The sequence below is a fragment of the Sus scrofa genome, chromosome 13 (assembly GCF_054392235.1).
Source record: "Sus scrofa isolate SSC_HxYL_T2T_F1_AM1 chromosome 13, Sscrofa_HxYL_maternal_Yorkshire_Landrace_v2.0, whole genome shotgun sequence".
Taxonomy (NCBI): Eukaryota; Metazoa; Chordata; class Mammalia; order Artiodactyla; family Suidae; genus Sus; species Sus scrofa.
In genome coordinates this window covers 217572878-217594764 of record NC_139395.1, presented here as the reverse complement: position 1 = coordinate 217594764, position 21887 = coordinate 217572878, and the positions used below count along the sequence as shown (strand labels likewise).

General features: G+C 46.2%; 1 protein-coding gene across 6 annotated transcripts in view; it reads left to right on the top strand.

Moving 5' to 3' along the window:
• The window catches only part of ERG (ETS transcription factor ERG), a 304031-nt gene that overhangs the window by 79896 nt on the left and 202248 nt on the right, over positions 1–21887 (top strand). For all 6 annotated transcript variants that reach the window (XM_021068469.2, XM_021068468.2, XM_084986891.1 and 3 more), the window contains exons 2-3: positions 3232–3333; positions 15663–15741. In XM_021068469.2, coding sequence (XP_020924128.1) covers positions 15703–15741 — 39 coding nt within the window. In that variant the 5' untranslated portion in view covers positions 3232–3333; positions 15663–15702. The remainder of the gene's footprint in view (positions 1–3231; positions 3334–15662; positions 15742–21887) is intronic.

Here is a 21887-nt window from a genome sequence, read left to right as displayed (position 1 = left end):
ATCACGCAGATAGTACGATATCATAGGACCTTGCTTAGTCGGCAGAGAGCCTTTCTCCAGGAGTCTCCTAGTCACTCCGCTCCGTGTTGAGGTGTATCCCGTGCTCATCCCTAAGCCAGCCAGAAGCAGGGGGTGCCCTGATAGGATTTGCCGCTGAAGCTGGGGCAGGGTCAGCCTTCCCCAGGCATGTCAGAGGTGGGCTGCACACCCAAGCAAGGTTGGGTTTCCTGTCAGGAGAAGGGGGCAGCCAGTGTGTCGGCTGCATTTGCCCCCTGTGGGGAGAGGGCTCTAAGTGAAAGAATGGGCTCCTCCATGGCTGTTCCCCATCACATTCCCTGGCATTGCTGGGGCGAGTGGAACCTCACCAAAGATGGCTCCTGTTCACTCAAGGGCCAGGGTGTTTTCTGTCCAGAGGGCAGCTCTCTGGGGCAGTCTGGGACAGCTCATTTTCCATCCTCCAAGGAGCTGACCTCAGCTAATGCACCATTCGCTGTTGCTGACACATGGTGGCCAGGAAAATCTGTGTGTGGGAGCAGCTTCTTGTTGGCTTCTTGTGGGGAACGAGAGGTTGCAAGTTCCCGGTCGTATGATGCCCTGCGGCTGTCCCCTTAGCGCTGCCACAAACACTGTCTCATCAGACGTGTACCATCTCTCTCTAACCCATGCTGGCAGATGGGCAAACTGAGGTCAAGAGCAGCCTGCTGGGTGCTGGTGGTCACCACTCACCTGGCTTTGAGCCCTGGCCTCTCTGAGCACCACAGGTGCTTTGCAAATTAAACTTGCCTGTGGGATGCTCAGGTATACTTGGCTTGACCGTCGTTTCCAGTGAGAATTTTCCAGCAATCACGATTATGTGGGTTCTCCTACCGTGTAGAACATGGGGCTCATGGGATCCGGGGGTGATGGGCTTCGGAGCCCTTGACTGGGGTGGGGCTGGGTGCCACGTTCCTTGTCCTCTGCTTCCTGCAGGACCAGGGGCTCTTCAGTGGGCTTGAGCAGTTGGCTTTCATACGAAAGTTCTCAGATGGCTGTGTTTTTTGAGTTCTTGAGTCTGGTTTGCATAATTTTCTGACTTTTCTGCTTTGATGGGGCCGGCTGTTACCTCACGCGGCTGGTAGCGTGCCTTTCTCTGGCAAATCTTCCTTCTCCCCAGACTATGTGACATCTTTTTGGATCCTTTGTGGCTTCTCAGCCGGGTTACGGATAATTTATGTTGTCAGATAAATGCCCTCTGGATAAATGAAATTAATGACATTATAATGCTAATTTAAAAGAACTCATTGCATATATTTAATAGAATCTTCTCTGGGATTTGCTCTTGTCTTTAAATCAGCTCCAACAATCTTCCATCATAAATCAAGTTATTCTTTTGGCATAGAAGAGGTTTTGGCACAGAAGTGAACTATAGGATGACACAGTGCAAGGAAATTTTAGCCCAGGCTTTTAAAACTTGTGTTCCCTTTGCAGCCGTTGGAAACTACATTATATTTTAACCACGTGTCCACGGAGAGCATTTAACCAAGTCATAATCAATATTGGCTCTTGGATTTAGAGAAAAAGAAATTTGGAAACGCCTTCATTAACTCAAGATCTTTGCAGCCATGCAAAGCATGACCTCATTCGCTGCTGTGTCCCCCGCCCCTTTCCTGCTAAGCAGCCTGTCACTGAGCACGGGAGGCCCTGGGCTCCATGAGGCTGGAAGCTTCTCCTACATCCCCATGAAGGAAGCACTTGGCAATGTGTTTAGGATTATACGGTGCTTATTCTTAGTTCCCTTCTCTTCATCAAGATGAACATTCTTGGTTCTGAAAAGGTGGAAAAGGCCCACAATTATAAAGAAGAAAATACGGCATCCCGCAATCCACACTGGAAACTCAAAGACCACTTCCGGGATCAATTTCACGCACTTCCTCAGAGCTTTTCTCCTGTGCTTCCTGTCTCCCCATTGCTTTTCATTCATTGTTTTTTTTTTTTTTTTTTACAGTGTTGGAATCAGACTATATATGGTTTCGTACTGTAATTTCCCCCCGAGAATTTGAAATTTCCATACCCCGCAAACACTTTGCCTGCCAGTTGGGCCCTTTGGATTAAAGGTCCCAGTGCACAGACCCACAGCCTTCAGGTGGTGCTGGCTGGGGGCCCTTTTGGGTGGAGTGGGAGGCTGTGGAACCGTTTATAAATAATATCGCCCATTGCAAATATTGATTTTGATGCACTTCTTAAGGCATTTTCTAATTTGGAAACATTTTTCAACCGAAAAAGCTGCCATTTGCAATTTGTCATGTTGTGGGGATGCTATTAAATGTACTGCATATTTTGGGATTGGATATTTTACTTGGAAAGTTGCATAAGCACGGAAATTCCTGTATCTCCAAAAAAAGAGATTGGATTTTCGAGCTGTGCCAACAGGCATATTCTAAAAAAAAATTTTTTTTCTTTTGGTATGGTAGTGCTCTAATCTTTTTTTAAAAATATGGATTCTTATAGCATCTACAAATTAAAAAGGACTGTTTCTTTCCTGGGACTAAAGCAGTTGTCTAATTATACTTCTCAGGATGTTGAATAAACCCCAAGCTCTTTGTTTTGAGCAGAGAAAAGTGGTCAGATAGTGATCTGGGGAAACCGTTGTTACTAAAGTTGGGGGCTATAAGGAAAGGAAAACATTTTCAGAACATTTGCTTTGGAGAAGTATAGGTGGGCTTCAGTAGGTCAGTTCAGCCTTGGTCTTCATTTCATTCCTAATTTTTGCTTCTTAATGCTGAATTTCTCTTGGAGCACCATTGCCCCCAATGCCGCCCCCCGCTTTTTTTTTTTTAAAGGGAAGGATTTTAAGTTCATCCCCCTTTTAGGATATTTTATTTTATTTTATTTTTTGCTTTTTATGGTAGCATCCGTGGCATGTGAAAGTTCCCAGGCTAGGGGTTGAATCAGAGCTGCAGCTGCTGGCCTACACCACAGCCACAGCAAAACAGGATCCAAGCTGTGTCTGAGACCTACACCACAGCTCAGGGCAACACCGAATCCTTAACCCACTGAGCAAGGCCAGGGATTGAACTTGAATCCTCATGGATACTAGTAGGGTTGGAAACTGCTGAGCCACCATGGGAACTCTGAGGATATTTTAAAATAATGTTTTAGAAATGGGTTCTGTTGCAAAATGTCCAGTGGATCCTTGGTTTTAATCTTTGGGAAAAAAACCCCAAGGTTTAATATATTGAAATTCTCTTTCAGGTTGTTCCAAGATCTCTGAAGATCCAGGAAAAGCCGTGTTGACCAGAAGCAAGACAAATGACTCACAGAGAAAAAAGATGGAGAAGTCAAGAATAATTAAAGGTGAAAAAAAAAAAATCCCATAACTCTACCCCTTCCTAGTCAATAATTTTTTATAAAAAACATGTGACTATGTAAAGATTTTGTATCTTTATTATTTGATATCTGTGGTCCCCACACTCCAAAGACCTTCCCTTGGGTCGTTTGCTGTACTTTGAGGGGCGATATTGGTTCCATTGTTTTCCCCCACAAATAAGAGGACCTCACCCAGCCATGACCTGTTCCTGCCCCCAACATTGTAGCTTTTTAAAAAATCACTGCTTTCAGGAGTTCATGTTGTGGCTCAGCGGGTTATAAACCCAACTAGTATCCATGAGGATGCAGGTTCAAACCCTGGCCTCCCTCGGTGGGTTAAGGATCCAGTGTTGCTGTGCGGTGCAGTGTAGGTTGCAGATGTGGCTTGGATCTGGTGTTGCCGTGGCTGTGGTGTAGGCTGGCAGCTGCCGCTCCAATTTGACCCCAACCTGGGAAATTCCATATGCTTCAGGTAAGGCCCTAAAAAGCAATCAATAAATCAATAAATTAATTAATTTAATTAAATAAAAATCACTGCTTTCCAAGCACTTTAGTCACCACGGCTCCTCCTTTCTTCACTGCCTTCCACTTTCTCCCATTCCTTCTAGAAGAATCGAAGTGCCACCAACAAGGTCTATGGACCGGTGCTCTTATGATGGCCGTAGATGTATCTTTCTGTCCCATTACTAGCTTTACTTTGTAGCTAGTTTATAGTTGTTTCACCTGAATTCAATCGAAACCTCATTTCAAGTGGCACACGCAAGGAATGAGTCTCTGCCTTCAGTAACTCTGCAAAAAAGAAGATAAAATAAAGGTGGAGGATTTCAGCGCTTTATCTACAAAACCCTCCCCTTCGTTTGGGACTGTCAGGCTTCCCTTAAAAAAGCATTCCAGACACGGAGAGCAGACCTGTGGCTGCCAAGGGGGAGGGGGAGGGGGAGGGAGAGGGATGGACTGGGAGGTTGGGATTGGTAGATGCAAACTATTGCATTTAGAATGGATAAGCAGTGAGGTCCTGCTGTACAGCACAGGGACCTCTATCTAGTCTCTTGGGATGGACCATGATAGAAGATAATGAGAAAAAGAATGGGTAAGTACGTGCTTCTGTATGTGCCTTGGGTCACTTTGCTCAACAGCAGAGATTGGCACAGCATTATAAATCAGCCATACTTTAATTTAAAAAAGAAAAAGGCCTTGCAGGGGTTGGAAGAGGTTATGGTGGGGCCCTAAGCTCTCAGGGTTTGTAAAACCCTCCCTTAGGCCACAGAACGTGTCTCTCTCCTCTGCCTACATTCAACCTGAGCAGAGCTGGTGTCCAGGTGAGTCTGGATGTGGTTCCTGCTGCCATGCCCCCATCTCAGGACCTGTCATCTTCATCAGTTAAGATACTGCAGTTAAAATATTGACCATCAAAGGGTATTAGTCTGCAGGGCGGCTCTATAACAAAGCATCACTGACTGGGGGGCTTAGACCCCAGAGATTTCTTTGCTCCCAGCTCTGGAAGCCAGATGTATGAGGTCAAGGTGGGGTCAAGGTTGGTCTCGTCTGAGGGTTGGTGGAAGCCTCTCTTTCGGGCCTCTCTCCTTGGCTTCTTGGTGGTCATCTTCTCTCTGCATCTTCACATTGTCTTCCCAATATTCAGGTCCCCACGTCCACATTTCCCTTTTGTGTAAGACAAAAATGACCGCTGTCTTATTGGGTTACAGCCCACCCTAGGGACCCCACTTTCACCTCATGACCTCTAGAAAGACCCTCTCTCCTCATAAGGTCACGTTCTGAGCTGCTGGGGGTTTGGACTCCAACGTGTCAAGGGTTGTGTGATGGATGCAGTTCAACCCGTTGCAATAGTGACTTGTGTTCACGTGGGAAGATCAGCCGTCCTCTACTGATGGGCTTCAGTTTCTCATTTTTTAGGCAAACCTAAGGTGCCTTTGGTTTCTCAGACTCCCATCCCCCTCTGGTCTCTCCTGCGGGCGCCAGGCCTGGGAGGGGGGTAAGCCAAGCAAGACGCAGAGTTTAAGGGGGTATCCCCTCTTATTTTTTTTTTTTAAATAGAATCTTATTGGACTCTAGTTGACTGGCAGTGTTGTATTAGCTTCAGGTGTACAGCGGAGTGAGGCAGTCATACATGTAAATACAGCCATTCTTTCTTCCCACGTAGGTTATTGAGTAGGTTTTCCTGCGCTCTGCAGTAGGTTCTCGTTAATCATCTGTTTTAAACACTCCATGTTTTTCCTTCCCAGGGGGGTGCTCCCTCTTAGCTGCTGGCTGTGCACTGCAGGAGCCTGGGAGGGGGCACCTCCTTAAATCATAGGCCCTCGGCGGGGGGCGTCTCCCTTACCTCCCGCTCCTCCCAGTACTCAGCGTAGGTTTTGCTGGTAGAAGGCTGACCTGCCTGATACCCACTCATCTAGAACGAGTGTGCCTGATGACGGGTCCATGCAGTGAATGGATCCATTATCCTGAGTTTGCTTAGAGCCATTTTGCCTAAATGTCTTCACTTAATGACTAGTGAGCCTGAAATTAAAAAAAACTCTGTTTTAAAACGAAGGACAAAGGGCCCTTATGAAAAACTGGCCATTTAGTTCTTGAGAACGAGGCCCCTCAAAGTTGCAAGATTTTATACACTATCAGCATCTTTGCTTTCTCCCTTCCCCCCCTCTGCCCCCCCCTCACACCCCCGGCCATGATCAGCACTTTGCTCAGTGCTCACTATGGGCCCAGCCCTGTGAGAGGTTTTGGAGGTATCGTTCAATCTATTACCCACCAAGGCCTGAGGGAGTACGTGGGGGAGATCGGCCAAGCAGGGGTTCAACCCAGGTGCTAACCAGCTGGAGCAGAGCCCGGCCAGATCTTGTGTTTACACCTGTGTGAACCACTGAACCTTAATTTGGAGGTGGTAATTGAGGCTCTTTCCCCCTCCTGACATCAAATAGGTGGTGTCTTTCCTAACACCGTCGGCCAGTTTTTCCAGCTCCTCGATGCCAACTGAGTATCCGACCATTTGAGTCCATTCTGAGACTCTTTCGAGTTAGTGCCTGACACCGCAGGCTAAAGGCTCCCACGAACCCGCCCCCCACGTCAGAGGCCCGTGGAAAGGGTCTGGTCCCCAGGCTACCCACCTTTCTGTGCACCTTGGCTGTAGCCCTGGGGGCCCGCACAATCCCCCTGCTTAGGGATCCCCAGAACTCAGGGCAGCGCTGTACCTCCTATTCCAGCCGATTATAAAGGGCACAGATGAGCCCAAAGTGGAGGTTCAGAGGGCAAGATCCAGAAAGGTTCCGGGCACAGGAGCCTTGGTCTCTGCGGAGTTGGGGGGCACCCCTCTCTTAGCACGTGGATGCCCTCAACTAGGAAGCTCTCCGGATCCTGTCCTTCAGGGGTTTTTATGAAGATTTCCTCCCCCAGGCGAGATGGATCACGAATTCAGACTCCAGTCCTGCCTCCTTCTCCAAAGGAGGGGATCGGGCTCAATGGTCCAGGTCCTGGTCCAGGCTTGGTGGTTCTGAGACGGTCCTGAAGCTCTTGAGGGGTTCCCTGAGAGTCACCGCATCAGAACAAAACATGCTCCTGTCACCTTGATCACCCAGGAGGTTCCCAGGGTTTAAGACCTCTGTGCCAGGACCTGGCAACAAAGGCAAAGTATGATTTTTATTATACTCCGTCCTACGATCCCCATTTGACTGATGTGTCACTAAAGCCCATCCAAGGTGGAGCGACCTTTTCTAGATCTGAAGAGGAAAACCAGGGCTGGGTTCCATCCGCCCTCTGATGCTGGGCCTCTGCTGGGAGATGCTGCCCTCCACGAGAGCCCTGTCCCCCAAGCTTCCAGGGCCTTCCCTTGCCCATCCCCCCTCCACACTGCCCTTGAGGTGCCTGCGAACCCAGAGCCCCTGCCCAGACTGGCGTGAGCATCTTTCCAGCCCTTGCAGGCCCCTTTCGTGAAGTCCCTGTCCTTGGGAAGGTCCTGTGTGTGTTTCTCCAGATCCGAAGGATGACCGGTAGGGCCACCCTCTGACCCAGTGTTGCCACGTGGACTGGAGTGTCCCCATGACTGTGTGGGGGCCTCGCAAACAGGACAGAACTGGGCTGGAAAGAGAAGAGGGGTCTCTCCCCAGCCCTGCAGATAGTCAAGTCTTCTCTTAAGCATTTTGCAGCTTTGATCCCCTAACTATAAAATGCCCATTTTCCTTGGGGTCCTGCGTGCCAGTCCACACTGAAGGCAATTATAGCTAAGACAATGCAGATCAAATGTTTGTTTCTGTTTAGGGCCATTGGCATTTCAGAAACAAGAATGAAGAAGGGAGTGTTTCCTTTTTCAAGCTACGCCGTCATAAAACAATACTGGATTGTGAAATCCAAAGTCATAAGCATACACGTCACCAAAGGAATGTCTTGCAAGAAATACCTATTAAAGAAAGGATTTTTAGACAACATGAATTCAAGTTCCCCAAGGGTTCAAGGGCAAGCGAAATAGAAAATAAAAGGCTCCCATGGTGATATAAAAGCACCAGGTCATTCATCATCGACTAAATATTTGAGAAATGATCATTAGAAACACAAAAGTGGACTGGAAGTGCTCTTAAAAAAGGCCATAAAATGCCTCTCAATGGGCAAAAAAGAGCATGCGCAGAACGACTGCAGAACGAGTCGAGGGAGGGAGGAGGCATGAGAAAGATGCCAAGACCTTCATCCTCCTGGGCTTTGGGTGCATTGCTTGTTGGCTGCTCCAGTTTGGAAGATGCAGCCTCGTTCACAGCGAGTGTTGAGAAACCCCTGGATTGATGCTTGATGATGCTGATACTGGTGGTGATGGGTGTTAGAGTAGCGTCCTCAGGCTCCCTGAGCCGGGGGGAGCTGGGAGGAAATTTGATCCCTGCTTCCATGCCTTCCTGCCAATCCATGTGCCTCTCGTTCTTCAATGCTCCTTGGAGGCACCTTCTTGACCATCCACGTGTCAGCTCTCGTCTTCCTCTCGGTATCAGCCTTGCCCTGCTGGGCACCGCCAGGGGCTGCCTGCCCTCAGGACTGACGTCTTCGTATCTTTGTGCCTGGTTCCCCCATCTCCATCCCTTGTGGGACTCTGTGGCATCTGGAATCTCTATGTCCTCTTGCCCACAGTTTCATCTTTATGCGTTGCAAGTACCCAGCATTTCCCCATAAAAGACACCAGATATAAACACTCGTTAAGTTGATATCTTGCGTGGTTACAGATCAAATGGCCTTTGTAACTTTTATGCCATTTCTGTGGTCTTGGATATCCAGTGTGTCGATCCCATTTCATTGGTGTTTGGAATCCCCAGCAGGCTGGCAGGGTCCCATCGTGTGAAGTGAGAAGTCACTTGCTCCTGGGAAGGGCTCGGGAAGCCCACAGAATCTTCTGGTAGAAGCTTCTTGGTTCCTCTTCAGTTTCCAAACTCGTTTTTGCTTGCTTGGTTTGTTGTTTTTCTTTTTAGGGCCGCACCCGCAGCAAATGGAGGTTCCCAGGCTAGGGGTCTAATGGGAGCTGTAGCTGCCAGCCTACAGCACAGCCACAGCAACGCCAGATCCGAGCCGCGTCTGCCACCTACACCACAGCTCAAGGCAACGCCGGATCCTTAACCCACTGATCTAGGCCAGGGATTGGACCCGCATCCTCATGGATACTAGTCAGGTTCTTAATCCCCTGAGCTACACAGGGGACTCTGACAGTTCTCCTTCTTTAATGTGGGCAGGCGCTGCTCTCATCTGAGAGATGACCGTTCTGGAACACGCGGATGGCTTCCTTGGGGGCCTGGTATCTGGTGCAGGGCTCACCTGGGCACCCACCTGGGGCCTTTACCACCTGGCTGTGCTGCCCTGGAGCCAGGGAATGGGGTTCCCAGAGGCAGGAAGGGAAAGCTTCTGTTTCTGTTTGGCTGAGGACGCCAAAGCAACCCTGTTCTCTGGATCACAGGCAGCCCTTGAGGCAGCTGAGCGTGGTGGGCAGGGGACAAGTTTGGGCTCGTGGACTTGAGTGGCAGCATGGGGGAGGGGCGGGGATTATGCTGAGTGAGCGACCCCAGAGAGATGCTGAAATCTGCGGCCAGAGCGGTCCCCCAGAGCCTAAGGTCCTTTTGTCAGGAGGCGGCTGGATGGACCTGTGCTGGGCCGAATGACCCTCAGAGAAGACGGGTGTTTTCCGGGGGTGACTTCTGCCCCCCTGGGAGGGCGTCTTGGGGGACTCGAAGGCTTCCTGACAAGAGGACCCAACCCCAAGAGACCTTGGCAAGGCCCCCCCACCTCTCAGCCTCTCCTCTCCCTCTGGGCCAGGAGTGTGGGTTACCTTCCACAGCTGCCCATTCCAATTTCATGACAGTGCTTCATTCCTTTTGCATTTTTAGCATCTCTTATCCCCCAAAAGGATTTGCTTTAGACTTAGGGGAAAAACTAGCATAGTTTCCCAGATCACGAAATTTGGCTGTAGTGAAAAATAGCATCTGAGGTTCCCCAACTGTCAGCTTCTTGGATGGCCAGGCTCCCCTGATCTTTTGGGGGGACGGACCCCCAGCACACGGATCTGGAGCTGAGGGCTTCTCAGGAGAAGCCCGTCTGTGCTGGAAGTGAGTGTGTTTGCACCTCGAGAGGTTCAGAAAGCTGGAAATGCAGATTTCTTGGCTCCTGGCGTATCCCTGGAATCGGGTGTTCAGTAGCAAACTGCAAGGTCAGCCTTTGAGCCTGTTGTCCTGCAATCAAGCTAGTTGTATTTATTTTGTGGTTTACTACTGCTAAGAGTTATAGGCCCGATTTACAAAGAAGAAAACACACAAAAGTAACAGTTAATTTAAAAAAAATCGTGGTACCAAAAACCATAAATTAGAAAAGGCATTTTCGGGAGTTCCCATCGTGGTGCAGCAGAAACGAGTCCAACTAGGAGTCCCTGGCCTCGCTCAGTGGGTTAAGGATCTGGCGTTGTGTGAGCTGTGGTACAGGTCGCAGACACGGCTTGAATCTGGCATTGCTGTGGCATCGACTGGCAGCTGTAGCTCTGATGAGACCCCTAGCCTGGAAACTTCCATATGCCATGGGTGCAGCCCTAAAAAGCAAAAAAAAAAAAAAAAAAAAAGAAAAAAAAAAAAGAGAAAGAAAAAGAAAAAAGTGCCAGAAGACAACTGATGGATGAGACCTACAGAGAAGCAAAGATTGGTTGGGGAAAGGTTCCTGGAGCCTGGAACCTTGGGGGAGCGTCCCGAGGATGGGAGAGGTCACCTTGGGGTCCAGCTCTGGCCAGAGTGTGGAGGGAGCCTGGGGTGGGTGTGGGGAAGAAGTACCCTATTCTTCTCACCTCCCATCCCCTGGTCTCTAGATGGTGTCCCACTGATCAAACTTGATGATGCCAGAAGGTGAGGGAGCCCTGCTGGGCCGTCTGTAGGGGTCAGCCCTCAGGGTGGGATGGGGCAGGGCGGAGGTGGGGCATGTGGAGAGCAGCTCTGGGATGCAGAGGGGCAAGCTCACAAGAACCAGAAATGGTTTATCATCTGAAAAAAGGAATATATGGGATGAAGTATGTATCTCTAGACTACAGGCATCTTAAAATTTGTTAAAAGGTTTTATGGTATAGGTGTTTGTTTTTTGTTTTTTTCTTTTTAGGGCTACACCTGCAGCATATAGAAGTTTCCAGGCTAGAGGTCAAATCAGAGCTGCAGCTGCCGGCCTACACCAAGGCCATAGCAACACAGGACCCTTAACACACTGATGGAGGCCAGGGATAGAACCCTCATCCTCATGGGTACTAGTCGGGTTCATTACTGCTGAGCCACAAGGGGAACTCCTGTTAAAATATAGTTCATTTTCCATGTTGTGCCAATTTCTGCTGCACAACAAAGTGATCCGATCATACATTTACGTACATTCCCTTTCTCATGCTAACTTCCAACAGGGTCTCTCCCAAGGGGTTGGATAGAGGTCCCTGTGCCGCGCAGCAGGAGCTCATCGCTTATCCATTCTAAGTGGAATAGTTTGCATCTACTCACCCCAAACTCCCCCTCCCTCCCTCTCCCTCCCCCTCCCCCTTGGCAACCACAAGTCTGTTCTCTATGTCTGTGAGTCTTTCTGCTTTCTAGACAGGTTCATTTATGCCTTATTTTAGATTCCACATATAAGTGATACCATACTGGATTTGTCTTTCTTTTTCTGACTTACTTCACTTAGTATGATAATATCTAGTTGAATCCATGTTGCTAAAAATGGCATTATTTTGTTCTTTTTATTTTTATTTTATTTTATTTATTTATTTATTTATTTATTTATTTATTTATTTATTTATTTGTCTTTTTGCCATTTCTAGGGCTGCTCCCACGGCATATGGAGGTTCCCAGGCTAGGGGTCCAATTGCAGCTGTAGCCACCAGCCTATGCCAGAGCCACAGCAACGCGGGATCCGAGCCGCGTCTGCAACCTACACCACAGCTCACGGCAACGCCGGATCCTTAACCCACTGAGCAAGGCCAGGGATCGAACCCGCAACCTCATAGTTCCTAGTCGGATTCGTTAACCACTGAGCCATGACGGGGAACTCCTATTTTGTTCTTTTTATGGCTGAGTATTATTCTGTTGTATATCTGTACCACATCTTCTTGATCCATTCATCTGTCAGTGGACATTTAGGTTGTTTCCATGCCTTGGCTATTGAGAATAGTGCTGCAGTGAACATACGGGTGCATGTGTCTTTTTGAATTATAGTTTTGTCTGGATATATGCCCAGGAGTAGGATTGCTGGGTCATGTGGTTGTTCTATACTTAGTTTTCTGAGGAACCTCCATACTGTTTTCCATAGTGGTTGTACCAGTTTACATTCCCATAAACAGCGTGAGGGTTCTGTTTTCTCCGCACCCTCTTCAGCATTTGTTATTTGGAGATGTATTAATGTTGGCCATTCTGACCGGCATGAGGTGGTCCCTCATAGTTTTGATTTGCATTTCTCTGATAATTCCTAATGCTGAGCATCTTTTCATGTGCCTACTGACCATATCCATATGTCTTCTTTGGAGAAATGTCTATTTAGGTCTTCTGCCCATTTTTCAATTGGGCTATTTTTTTTGTTGTTATTGAGTTGTATGAGTTGTTTGTATATTTTAAAGATTAAGCTCTTGTTGGTTGCATCTTTTATAACTATTTCTTCCCATTCTGTAGGTTGTCTTTTCACTTTTTTTAATGGTTTCCTTTGCTGTGCAAAAGCTTGTAAGTTTGATTCGGTCCCATTTGTTTATTTTTGGTTTTATTTCTTTTTCTTTTTTTTTTCTTTTGTCTTTTTAGGGCCACATCCATGGCATATGGAGGTTCCCAGGCTAGGGGTCAAATCGGAGCTACAGCTGCCGGCTTATACCACAGCCACAGCAATACAGGATCTGAGCAGCATCTGCCACTTACACTCCATCTCACAGCAATGCCAGATCCTTAACCCACTGAGCAAGGCCAGGGATCGAACCTGCAACCTTGTGGTTCCTAGTCGGATTAGTTTCCATTGTGCCATGACAGGAACTCCCTATTTTTGTTTTTATTTCTATTGCCTTGGGAGACTGACTAAGAAAATATTTGTATGATTTCTGTCAGAGAATATTTTGCCTATGTTCTCTTCTAGGAGTTTTATGTGTCATGTTTTATGCTTAAGTTTTGAAACCATTTTGTGCATGGTGTGAGGGTGTGTTCCAGCTTCATTGATTTACTTGCAGCTTGCTGAAGAGTCTCTTCTTTTCTCATTTTATTTTATTTTATTTTATTTTATTTTTGCTTTTTAGGACCACACCTGCAGCACATGGAGATTTCCAGGCTAGGGATCGAATTGGTGCTGTAGCTGCCAGCCTACACCACAGCTCACGGCAATGCCAGATCCTTAACCCACTGGGTGAGGCCAGAGATTAAACCTGCATCTTCATGGATGCTAGTCAGATTTGTTAACCGCTGAGCCACGACAGGAACTCCTCTTTTCTCATTTTATATTCTTGCCTTCTTTGTTGAATATTAATTGATTGTCATTGTCTGGGTTTATTTCTGGGCTTTTTTGTTCCATTGGTCCGTATATCTGTTTTTGTAGCAGTACCACACTGTCTGGATTACTGTAGCTTTGTAATATTGTCTGAAGTCTGGAAAAGTTATGCTTTCTGCTTTTTTTTTTTTTTCCTTCAGGATTCTTTGGTGATTCTGGGTCTTTTATGGTTCTGTATAAATTTGGGAGTTGTTTGTTCTAGTTCTTTGAAAAATGTTAAAGGTAATTTGATAGGGATTGCATTGAATCTGTAGATGGCTTTGGGTGGTATGGCCATTTTAACAATATTAATTCTTCCAATCCAGGAGCATGGGATATCTTTCCATTTCTTTGAATCCTCTTTAATTACCTTTATTAATCTTTATAGTTCCCAGGGTATAAATCTTTCACCTTCTTGGTCAGATTTAGTCCTAGATACTTAGTTTTTTGATGCAATTTGTAAAAAATTTTTTTTAAATCACTCAGTGAATTTTATTACATTTATAGGTGTACAGTGATCATCACAACCCAATTTTATAGCATTTCCATCCCAAACTCCCAGCCCGTCCCCCACCGCCCAACCTGTCTCATTTGGAAACCATAAGTTTTTCAAAGTCTGTGAGTCAGTATCTGTTCTGCAAAGAAGTGCATTGTGTCCTTTTTTTAGATTCCACGTGTAAGTGATAGCATATGACGTTGGTGTCTCACTGTCTAACTTCATTTAGCATGGTAATTTCTAGGTCCATCCATGTTGCTGCAAATGCTGTTACTTCTTTCCTTTAATGGCTGAGGAATATTCCATTGTGCATATGTACCACCTCTTCTTTATCCACTCCTCTGTTAGTGGACATTTATGTCGTTTCCATATCTTAGCTATTATATATAGTACTCCAATGAACACTGGAGTACATGTGTCTTCTCAAGTCATGGTTTTCTCTGGATAGATGCCCAGGAGTGGGATTGCTGGATCAAATGGTAGTTCTATTTTAGTTTTCTGAGGAATCTCCATACTGTTTTCCACAGTGGTTGCACCAATTTACATTCCCACCAACAGTGCAATAAGGTTCCCTTTTCGCCACACCCTCTCTGGCATTTAAGTTTGTGCACAGCAAAGGAAACACTAAATAAAGCAAAAAGGCAACCCATAGAATGGGAGAAAATATTTGCAAATGAAGTGACTGACAAGGGATTAATTTCCAAAATTTATAAACACCTCCTGTAGCTCAATAGCAAAAAACCAAACAATCCCATCAAAAAATGGGCAGAAGATCTAAACAGACAGTTTTCCAAAGAAGACACACAGATGGCTAAATAACACATGAAAAGATGTTCCACATCACTAATATTAGAGAAACGCAAATCAAAACAGCTATGAGGTACCACCTTCCCCTATCCAGAATGGCCATCATCAAAAAGTCTACTAACAGTAAATGATGCGATTTTAAAAGATACTGTCTATACTCCTTTTCTGCTGTTTCATTGTTGGTATGCAGAAATGCACCCGATTTCTCAATGTTAATCTTAGATCTTGCTCCTTTGCTGAATTTGTCAGTTTGAGTAGTTTCTGTGTGGAGTCCTTAGGGTTTTCTATGTGCATCTTAAAATTTCATTTATTTAAATTTAAATTAAAATTTTAAAAGAATTAAAGTATCTTCAAAATACAGAGTGAAACCTGTTAACTTACATCAAATCAAAACTTTTGTGGACCTTGGAGTCAGGCCAGTCTGACTTGAATCCTGGCTCTGTTGCTTATTAACCAGGGGGTCCTGGATGAATCAGTGACTTTCCTGGGTGTCCATGTGCCCAACTGGACAGTGGGAACGTGAGCTCTGAGTGGTAATCAGGATTAAATGAGAAATTCGTGTGGTGTCCTTAGCCCTGGGGCTGCCGCTTCAGCACTTAGTGGACAGTAGCTATGCTCTTTATTAAGGGCTTAATCATGAAACTTAAAGATGTGTAGCTGGCATTCATCTCACTAGAAACTCCAAAAGTCTGATTCTCTAATACAATAGAACATGTCTCATTTCATCCTTTAAGCCATCACTCATAGATGCTGTCCAAGTGAAGTGCTGTGTGTGAATGGAATTGAACTTGGGTTTGGAGGGACCTGTCGTATTAGGGTTGGGGGGCAGGAGCTAAAAGTCAGTGATAGTCCCAACAGAAGAGAAGTGGGTATTCTAGTCATTTACTGCGTGTGTCTAAAGGCGCATGTTTAAGGCAGAGCTGGGTCATTTTTCTATGGCTGTGCTGAGTCCAGCCCTAACGGAGAACAAAACACAGAAACGTGGTTATTTACTGCTGTTTGTGTGGCCTCTTGTGTCTCCTGGCTGTCTCAGGTTCTGCACGGATGGTACCTGAGCTGGCTTCCGGAAGGACATGATTCAGACTGTTCCAGACCCAGCAGCTCACATCAAGGTAGGTCCCATCTCAGCCGGGAAGCTGCCCTGGCTTCGCCTTGGCTGATGTTCCGCAGGTGCCTGCCCACCCATAACTGAACACTGAGGTCAGGAACCTGCAGCCATGGGCCACCCCAGCCCACCCAAGGAGCAAAGAAAATGCGTCTCATGTTTTTCTTTTCTTTTCTTTTTTTTTTTTTTTTTTTTTTTTTGCGGGGCGTGGGGGGTTGCAATTTCTCAGTGAGTGTTTAAGACATGTTTACTCTGTAATACCAACTCTTTTATAAAGGGTACTTGCCAGGGTTTGCACATTTTTCAGCGGTTGAAAAAAATCAAAAGAAGGATCCTGCTGCAGGATGCACGTACATTAGGTGGCATTTAGATTTCATTGTCCAGAAGGAATGTCGTACGGAGCCATGGCCCCACTCGCATCCCCATCACGTCTAGCGCTGCTCTCACGCTGCTGCTGCAGAGTCGGGTCCTTCCCACACAGACCCTGCGAGCTGCAAAACTGACAGTATTTACTGTCGGGCTCTTCGCAGGAAAAGACTGCTGACCCCTGAGTTAACGTCGAAAACCACATCCCAAGTTGTCTAACTCCTGCTCAGATCCCATCTCCTCCACACTTGCTGGGGTTGCCTAGGGAGAGACGAGGGGCTGAGGGCTTGGGTTTCCAACACTCGGCCGTCCTTTTATGTAAGCTGCTGACACGTCAGCAGCTTGTCACCCTGCACCTGCTCCTCCACCCCCAGCCCCACGTCACCTCCTCATTGACAGCTCTTCCTGGGGCGCTGGAGGTGAGAACAGGGAACTGAGGTTCGAGCCAAGGCGAGTCCCCAAAGGAAACTGGCCCACTCCTTTCAATACTATGCGTACACGTGGTTATAGCCACCAGGAGGAAATGAGATGATGGTTTTCATACACTTGATCCAAATAAAAGTTATAGCAAAAGTTTGGGCTCGAGCTACATTCTCCAGATAGGCTGTCTACACCTGGGCTGACTGGTTCACCTGTCTACATTGGCCCACCTGGCTCACTACCTTGCCAGTTCTTGACTTTCCTCATATAAATTCATTTCCGCTAATGGCCCCGTCGATGTTACTAATTTATCCTCCACCTAAAACATTTATTGCAAATGAAAAGTGGCTTATAAGGGGAAGGAAGTTTTATGGTATTGAAAATTGACTTTTTTTTTTTTTTTTTTTTTTTTGCACTGCAACAAAATGCCCTCCAAAGTGACATGCACACACACATGTGAACACACACACACACACACACACACTTTAAAGGCAGTATATTTGGGAGAGTGTTATGTACCATGTGTGCAACTCACATTCATAAATATTTGATTTCTTTGAAAATGGAATTAGAGGAATTCTCGTTGTGGCTCAGCAGGTTAAGGACCCAACATAGTGCCTGTGAGGATGCGGGTTCGATCCCTGGCCTCACTCAGCAGGTTAAGGATCTGGCATTGCTGTGAGCTGTGGCATAGGTCACAGACAAGGCTCGGATCTGGCATTGCTGTGGCTATGGTGTAGGCTGGCAGCTGCAGCTCCGATTCGACCCCTAGCCTGGGAACTTTCATATGCCGCAGGTGCAGACCTAAAAAGAAAAGGTAAAAAACAAGTCGCAACTGGAAGTAATGAGTGTAAATGCATTCTCTGAGCTTCGCAGGTGCTCCTGCAGTGTCAGGACTATGGGGAATCCAGGGGTGTGGAGGACTCTGAATTTATCCCAGGACAGGGAGGAGCAGAACCCCTGGAAGACACCGTCATTTGATTTCTGTGTCATAGTTTATTGGGGCATGGCTGTTATGTCTACAGAAACGCAAGTGGGAAATCTGGTGGATGTGATACTGGTTTCTTCAGAAATATCAGGAACACGTTTGGTACGTGTGTCTATGCTACATACACATGGGGGGAGAGGACTTTTTTCTCTTCGTCTCTGTTGACCACGAAGCTGCAGGAAGCCAACAAAAGCTCTCAGGAAAGAAAAGTGATATAAGAAAATACCTTCTAGAGTTCAGGGTAGGAACAGTAACAACTGAAATCCATTCGGACTGGTATTTTTTCCCCTAACCAACCAGAGGGAGGGATGAGGTCGGCAAGAAATTATTGCAGGTTTTCGAAAGTTAATTCTTAGAGCGCAAATAGAACAGAGCTGGCAGAAGTGTTCTGTATTTGATCTCAGGAATGGGCTCTGTTTTCAGCTCTGATCATCCTATTATCATGTCGACCCATGTACATACAAATGAAGGATAATTATGAGAAATGGTGACCCCAAGAGTTTCTTAAAAACAGATTTCAACTCAAATTGCTTCTGTGTCTTTTGAAGATATGTGGTAACTGAGAGTTGCAGAGATTAATTGCTGCTGTTGTATTAACGACTCTTCCTTGTGGACCTGTCAAATTTTACCTGTTGGAATTTGAATAATTATTCCTGGACGACTTTTTTTTTTTCTCCCCATATATGAAATTGGTGTCCTCGATGACGAGGTCAGGAAAGTAGATTGCCTTCCACTGTTTCCTTAAAATACCCGATTTGGGAAATTTATTCAGCACAGTTTTCTGTGCTGAGAATTTTCTGGTTCTGGGCTGAGGAAGGCGGCTCTTATGTCCAGGAGAGGAAGTTCTTACAAATGATACGTGATAGGTTCCACTTGATAGGTTAATGTTGGTAGTGGAAGATTTTTCTCTTTGGCTCATTGCTGCAGAAATGTTTTTCTCATCTGGGGAGGACTTGAATTCTCCATAGAATTGACTGCACATGGCAGGTGTGCAGGGAGACAGCCATGAAGATTTTATGTGCTCTTCACATTCATCCATAGGCTGATTTGCAGGAAAGAAAGCCTCCTTTTGTATTTAAGAAATGTATTCTGCCTAATTTCCTATAGTTCTTTTCTGCTGGAGCAAATTACCTTCACTCTTTCTTATGTTTCAAGATCTAGAAGTCGTTTTTAAAAAAGAGGGATGATGAATAATTATGAAATATGAGATATTCTTGATTTCAGTAATATAACAACTGTGGCAATTGATTTAAAAAGAAAACGAACAGAAATTTAAAAGCATTTTTCGCTTGTTTTTATTGCTAAGAATACTGAGTCATTAAGCACATTTGGTTTTGTCTTGCTTTGCTGGCCCTTCTAAGCACTTCCTTATAATAAAAATTATGGTAAGTGTCACACCAGTGCATTCCTAGCTGGTTAGGTCATGTGACCATGCCTCTACTCTGCTGAGGGGGAGTGCCTTTCACAACTGACCAAAGATGGACCCATATTCTTATCTCTGTTACCAAATCTAAGCTCCACCTGCTCCACATGGCAGGACAACAAATTTAAAGACGAGTTGTTGGGGCAAGGAATAGCGACTTTATTTGGAAAACCAGCCAACCGAGAAGATGGTGGACTAGTGTCCCAAAGACCCATCTTACCTGAGTTAGAACTCAGGCTTCTTTATGACTGGTTGTTGCAAACTTAGCACCAGCATCCTTTGTTCTTGCAGCTGCCCACATGGTCTGGTCACAATGTCCCTGTAAACCTCTAGGAAGACTCTTGTTACTTTCTCCTCTGCAACTTTTTATCTCTGTATGAATGGAAAAGTGTTACATTTTTAAAGGTCAGAGCCTTGAGGATGGGCTGTCCATATATTTCAGGCTCTAGGCAGTCTTCTTTTCCCCAACCTCAAGAGCCAGCCTGACTAAGTCCAGGCAACAGAGCACAAGGATTAGAGCGGAAGGAATAGATCCGACATGGAGTCCGGTCTGTTCTTCTCTGTTATAGCCCAAGCAGGGGAAAAAGGCTAGAAAATCCATTTTATTAGGAATTGACAAATATCTTGGTCATGAATTCTCATTCTGATCAAGGAATTCTCAATTTCTGTCATTGCATTTTCTCCTGAGAGCTCCGTTTTGATGTCTTCATTTACTGCCACTAGATGAACAGGAGCAGCAGCATAGTCAGGTTTATAGCTTTAGAGAGACCTATGATAGGTACATTTTGTAATCGTTCACTCTCTTGTTCACAAACAACCCACTTGGAGTTCGGTACGTTTTGGAACTGACCAAAGGAAGACAGGACTGAGAGGGGAAGGGTCTGAATTTTAGTGCTACCCCCTAGACCACTGGCTCTGTGACCTAGAGATGCTGGTTCCCAAACTCTCTGAGCTGTGTGTTCTTAGCTAAGTTCATGTCATGGTTAAGGGTGAGGGTCCTGGTGTCCTAGGACTCGATTCAGATCCTGCTCTATCATTAACCACCTCGGTGATGCCCTACAACTTCCTTGATCTCTCTTGGCTCCTTGCTTTTTAGGGCCACCCCTGTGGCACATGGAGGTTCCCAGGCTAGAGGTCAAATCAGAGCTGTAGCTGCAGGCCTCCGCCACAGCCACAGCCACACCAGATCTGAGCCGTGTCTGCGACCTCCACCACAGCTCACAGCAGCACGGGATCCTTAACCCACTGAGCGAGGCCAAGGGTCAAACCCACAACCTCATGGTTCCCAGTCAGATTCATTTCCACTGAGCCACAGCGGGAACTCCTTGCTTTTCCTCTTGTGTGAACTAGAAGTGCCTGCTTTGTGGGTTTAGTATTAGGATTCAATGAGTTCTTAAGGTTACTTACCAAGACCCCACGGAGTGTCCAACTGTCGTGAGCTATTATGGCCTGTGAAATGGGGGTAACCCATCCACCTCAAGGACATGATAGCAGCATGTCCAGTATACACAGAGCAGCGCAGGTGTGTGTTAACAAATACTGAGTTAAGTGAAAAGAAATCTGAAACAGCATATGCTCTCTGGCACAAAGCTACTTATGTATAGGAAAACATGTGCTTCCCGAACAGCATCTTGTCCTTGTCATGGATGTGTACATATCTGAGACATATGGTGACCACACCAGAGGGGATAAGGACATATATGGGACATGTTGGCGGGTTGCTTAAGACATGGTTAGAGGATAAGGGAAACAATACTAATAATATACAGAAAATGTCAGTTTCTAGCCTTCAGGTTTGAATGTGGCACAGAGGGTCCTCTCCTCCACCATGGTGGTAAGTAGGTACAATACCAGTTGTGCCTTGGTACCAGTTTGGCGATACCTCCTAACAGTAACAATGGGCCGGCCCTCGTGCCCCAGCAGTTCACCCTTGGGTAGAAGTCTTACTGCATACCAGTGCCAGGAAACATACATAAGCTGAAAACTAGAACCACCCAAATGGCCACCAAGAGAACAGAGAAGTAACTTGGGGGCCTAGTCCTGCAATGGAATACTATACAGCACTGAAAAATAAAGTACAAGCTTCTACAGTGTCTGTGCCTCAATGTGCATGATTCTCAAGGTTGAGTGAAGAAAAGGTCACAGAAGAATAAATAACAGTATGATTCTGCATATAAAGATCAAAAAGAGGCAAAACTACAAAACATATGTTTTTCAGAGACACATCTGCGGCACGAAGAAGAACAAAGGCACAATATGTATATAATTCAGATAGAAATTGCTTTATAGGGGGGAGCTTTGGGGAGGGATGGGAGGCTTCTGAGGTCCTGTTGTGGGCTGAGGAGTGCCTGCAAGAGCATTTGCTTCTTCTGCCTTAAATTACACAGTATCACGTACCCTGTTTTTGTGAAGAGTGGTGTTTACAGTAAAGACGTTAAGATCCTGAAAGAAGAGAAAGGGAAGGTAGTGTTGGCATCAGCTCAAGGTGGTGTCGTATTCGGGAAGACACTTTCTCACTGGGAACCCTTCTGCACTGTAGCAAGTCATTAATGTTAGAGATGGCTCGTTCCAGTGCTGGTCTAGCTGCTGGGAGGGTGGGAGACAGCTCTGGTCAAGAGATGGTTGATGGTGGTGAGAGGCTGTGTCTGCACCCAAGCTGGACACGAGGCTTTTCCACCAGTTCCGGTCATTTCTATGTGGAGTAACTCCACTGCCTTTGTCTCTGTGGGTGGCTCCACTGCATCCTTTTGCAATAAGGGGCATGTATCTGATGCACTCATTCATTCATTCAATCAACAAACATTTATCAAAGCCTTGCATGTACTCACAATGGGTTGGGAGTGTGGGTGTGGGAATAAGAGACCATAAAGTGACAGCACCCATCATCCAGGACACAGGTCACATGTTCCCGAACACGTGTCCTCGGAGGCTGGGTCTCCCCTGCTCCTCTCCACCA